Source organism: Hyperoodon ampullatus, assembly GCF_949752795.1.
Source record: "Hyperoodon ampullatus genome assembly, chromosome: 6".
Classification (NCBI taxonomy): domain Eukaryota; kingdom Metazoa; phylum Chordata; class Mammalia; order Artiodactyla; family Ziphiidae; genus Hyperoodon; species Hyperoodon ampullatus.
In genome coordinates, this window is record NC_136919.1 from 122,360,570 (window position 1) to 122,364,870 (window position 4,301).

Genomic DNA, 4,301 nt, shown 5'->3' on the forward strand with positions numbered 1-4,301 from the left:
CAGAAAAGAAAGCCGAGTGATACCGTACCTGGTTTAAGATTCTTCGATATTTTAGACTTGGGGGTAAAATATTTTAATAGTGAAGCATCTGTTAAACACTTGCATTAACCTCCGGCTGATAAAAAAGTTTTTTTAACCCTCCCCCCCTCGTTTTAATTATCTTCTGGTTATGAAGGGGCAGCCAATCCTGGATGAGGACCTCGGCAATTAGCAAGGAGAACATCAAAAAGTTTTATTGCAGAGCGCGCGAGGCGCCGCCCCCGCCGCCCCGGGATTGGCGTGAGGAGCCTCTGACGACATATATTAACCCGAACGGCCCTAAAGATGTAGCTGTACATGGAGATCTTGCTGGGAAAATCCTCTTGCTCCCCTCACGGTGTCCAGTCCCGGAGAACCGCCGCCGCCGCCGCCCGGGAGCTCCCAAGGCCGCCGCGCAGACCCCTCCGAGCCCCAGCCGCCGCCTTCGCGCTCCAGGGCGCCTGCAGGGCCCAGATCCTTCCCCCCGAAAGAAGGAGAGGATCTGAGAAAATGGATGCACTGAGACCTCTCTGAAAACCCTCCGAGGGAGCCCGAGAGGAGCGCGGGACACGTTACTCGCAGCTAAAATCACATTCAAGGACCAAAACAACAACAACCAAAAATTTCATTAAAACAATAAGCGCCCAAGAACACAGATCAGGCTGGTGGGGGGAGGGGAAAGGGCGGGAAGGGGAGGGTCGCATGGAGGTAGCTTCACAGTGAGCAGTCGACCCCGCCGGCTCTTCCAGCCGCGGCTTGGACTCGCCCCGGGACTCCGAGTAGCAGCGGCGCCGGGCGCGCGGCCGGGGCGCGGAGCCCGGCGACTCCGCCGAGCAGCCCCGCCGGAGCCCGGGCACCTTTGCATGAGCACGAGAGGACTGTGCCTGCCCGCAGACGCCCGGGAAGCAGAAGCCTGCGAGCGGGCCGTGGAGCGAGGCGGGAGCCGGCGGCGGCGGCGGCGGCGGCCAGGGGCGCACGGTGCCGGGACCACCTCGCCGCGCCCTATGGGGAGCCGGCGGCCGCGGCGCTGCTGAGGCGGGCCCCGCGGGCCAGGCGGGGGGCCGGGGCCCGGGCTGCAGCAGCCCCCTCTGCGGCTGCCGGGCCGGCCGGGGCGCCCGGGGGCTGGGGGCTGGGGGGTGGGGGAGGCCGCCGAGCGCCGGAGCGGGGGCCCGGGCCGAGGGCGCGGCGGGACTGTGCGCACGCTGGGGCGCGTGGAGGGGCGCGGAGGGCGAGATGAGTCTGGTGGGGGGCTTCCCCCACCACCCGGTGGTGCACCATGAGGGCTATCCGTTCGCCGCCGCCGCCGCCGCAGCCGCCGCCGCCGCCGCCAGCCGCTGCAGCCACGAGGAGAACCCCTACTTCCATGGCTGGCTCATCGGCCACCCCGAGATGTCGCCCCCCGACTACAGCATGGCCCTGTCCTACAGCCCCGAGTACGCCAGCGGCGCCGCCGGCCTGGACCACTCCCATTACGGGGGGGTGCCGCCGGGCGCCGGGCCCCCGGGCCTGGGGGGGCCGCGCCCGGTGAAGCGCCGGGGCACCGCCAACCGCAAGGAGCGGCGCAGGACTCAGAGCATCAACAGCGCCTTCGCTGAACTGCGCGAGTGCATCCCCAACGTGCCCGCCGACACCAAACTCTCCAAGATCAAGACGCTGCGCCTGGCCACCAGCTACATCGCCTACCTCATGGACCTGCTGGCCAAGGACGACCAGAACGGCGAGGCGGAGGCCTTCAAGGCGGAGATCAAGAAGACAGATGTGAAAGAAGAGAAGAGGAAGAAGGAACTGGTCAGTACCAGGGGGCAGCGGGCAGTGGGGTACGGGGGACCGGGAATGCCGGTCTCTTTCCAGTTGGGCTGAGGAATGGCTCTCCGCGTTCTTTGGCTGCGTCTTGAGCCAAGGTTGCTTGCACCAGGTTCTGGTCGGGTTGGTTTCCCGCAGAAGCGGAGGGGGTGGGGGAGGGTGTCAGCACGCGGAGGAGGTTAAGAGCGATGCTTCGCGCTGGTGATCTTACCCCCGGGTTATCGCCGCTCCCCCCGGCACTCAGGGCGGGCCTCGCGGACTCAGGGTCCGGCTTGATCTCCCGATCGCACTGGCCCGGACCCCTCATTCCCTGTCCTGTAGAGCCTTCATCTGGCCTGCAATGCGATCTTGCTTTCCGATATTTCTAAAATAAGTTGCTCAGAAGCGCTTGATCCCAATTATTTCGCTAGTGATCGCATTCCCCCCTCTTGAGAATGAGGCAGCCACTGATCCTAAGAATTTGATCCTTGTTCTGATTTCTGTGCCGGGAAGACGTCAAGGTAAACATAAAATAAGTACTTTTAACTTCAAAATGCAGCTTCTCTTTGGCAGTGAGACTAAAATGTGACTTCCCAGCTGAGTATACTTCACGGTATTTCTTGTTTTGTTTGCATGAGCCTGTACATTTTAAGACAAATAGTAAATATTACCTTGGTCACTGGAATTGTTGTTAACAGTAACAGGAAATTATAACTGAAAATTAGTTTTCTCAAGTTCCTACCAGGTGCCCAGAGGGTAGTGGTGTTCAGAGCAGGGCTATGGCCACGAAGGGCCTGGAAAATTATCCCATTTGTCGAGGTTTTCTTCTTTGGGGCCTATGGCGCTTTAGTCGCTACACAGTCGAGAGATCCCGAGTAACCGGGGATTTCAGAGGCCTTGGAAGGAGAGGCACTGCCGAACCGAGCCGGAGGCCGAGCTGCATGCCGACAGGCCCAGGCCAAGGCGGGGGCACCTCACCCCATCTTCCCTAGAGCGCGGAGCTGGGGCTGCGATGACCCCCGCTCGCGCCCCTACATCTAGAGTTAGAGAGAAGGCCCCCGGTTCCTCCATAAACGACGTGAGAACGGGTGGTTGTTTATAAACCTGCCGATCGGGAGTTGAGCGCGGCCGGCGTCTGGAAGCCCGGGCGGGAGCTATGGCAGCGGCCAGCCTCCTCAGCTCTTCTGCCGGGGCTGGGACTTGAAAGCGTCCCACACGTCATCCCTGGCTGGCTCTCTTACTCTCTCCTCTGGCCGGGAAAAGCGCGGGGGTGGCGTGGAACCGGGTCTCCTCTCTGATTCTCTCTTTCTCCTTTTCTCCCCGTCGCGTCCCCTCTGCCCAGAACGAAATCTTGAAAAGCACAGTAAGCAGCAACGACAAGAAAACCAAAGGCCGGACGGGCTGGCCGCAGCACGTCTGGGCCCTGGAGCTCAAGCAGTGAGGAGGAGGGAGAGGAAGAGGAGGAGGAGAAGAAGAAGGAGAAGAGGCGGAGGAGAGCGCGAGCCGGGCCCAGGAGCCGGATGCAGACCCAGGACTCCGGGCAAGCTCCGCGCGCTCCGCTCTGAGGACTTCCTGCATTTGGATCATCCGGTTTATTTATGTGCAATGTGCCTCCCTCTCTTTGCCCCCCTTCGAGGCATCCGCTCCCCCACCTTCCCCTCCAAAAACAAAGTGGATATTTGAAGAAAAGCATTCCATATTTTAATATGAAGAGGACACTCCCGCGTGGTAAGGGATCCCGGCGTCTCGTAGATTCTCTGTTTGTGAATGTTTCCTCCTGGCTGTGTAGACACCAGCGGTGCCCTCTCCCCAACCCCCTCCAGAAAAAGACAGCGGACAATAGTGTGTATGTGAAGTGTACCTTTAATACTTGGCCTTTGGATATAAATATTCCTGGGGATTATAAAGTTTTATTTCAAAGCAGAAAACGGGGCCGCTAACATTTCCGTTGGGGTCGGTATCTAGTGCTGCCATTTCATCTGTGGTGGTTCCCTATGTGAAGATGTTTCCAACAGCTACTTGTTTTGTGCACTTCCGTCCTCTAAAACTAAGTGGAATTTAATTAATATTGAAGGTGTAAACGTTGTAAGTATTCAATAAACCACTGTGTGTTTTTTTTTTTTTTACAAAACCCCAATCTTTTAATGGTGGATACCTCAAAAGAGTTTTGAAAACAAAACTGTTATACTTGTTTTCATTATATTTAAAATATTCAGAAGTAAACTAAATTATCATGATTGCCTCTAACTTTGTTTGATAGAGTCAGTGGTTCAGACCAGTCATCAACTTGAGCTCCCGGCCTCGCAGGGCTGGCGAGGAGGCCCTTTAAAGAGAAGTGTCCTTGGTGAAAATCCTGCCAAAGGGCCTGGACGCCATCGAGTCCTGCCTCCCTTCCCTCTGTCCCTGGCCCCCAGGAGAGCGCTGAGTGGGCTGTGGAAGGAGGGTCTGGCCGGAGAGGGGCCTGGGCGGTTTGCTCAGGAGGTGGAAAGGTGTCCTTCTTT

At 58.6% G+C, this 4,301-nt stretch overlaps 1 protein-coding gene across 1 annotated transcript; it reads left to right on the top strand.

Annotated features, from left to right (window-relative positions):
- Positions 1 to 1,251: 1,251 nt before the first annotated feature.
- HAND2 (heart and neural crest derivatives expressed 2) lies at positions 1,252 to 3,241 on the top strand (the record flags this gene model as incomplete). Its single annotated transcript, XM_079706359.1, has 2 exons — positions 1,252 to 1,806; positions 3,143 to 3,241. 2 exons carry the CDS (start codon positions 1,252 to 1,254, stop codon positions 3,239 to 3,241), a joined length of 654 nt encoding a protein of 217 aa, XP_079562485.1.
- Positions 3,242 to 4,301: the final 1,060 nt, after the last annotated feature.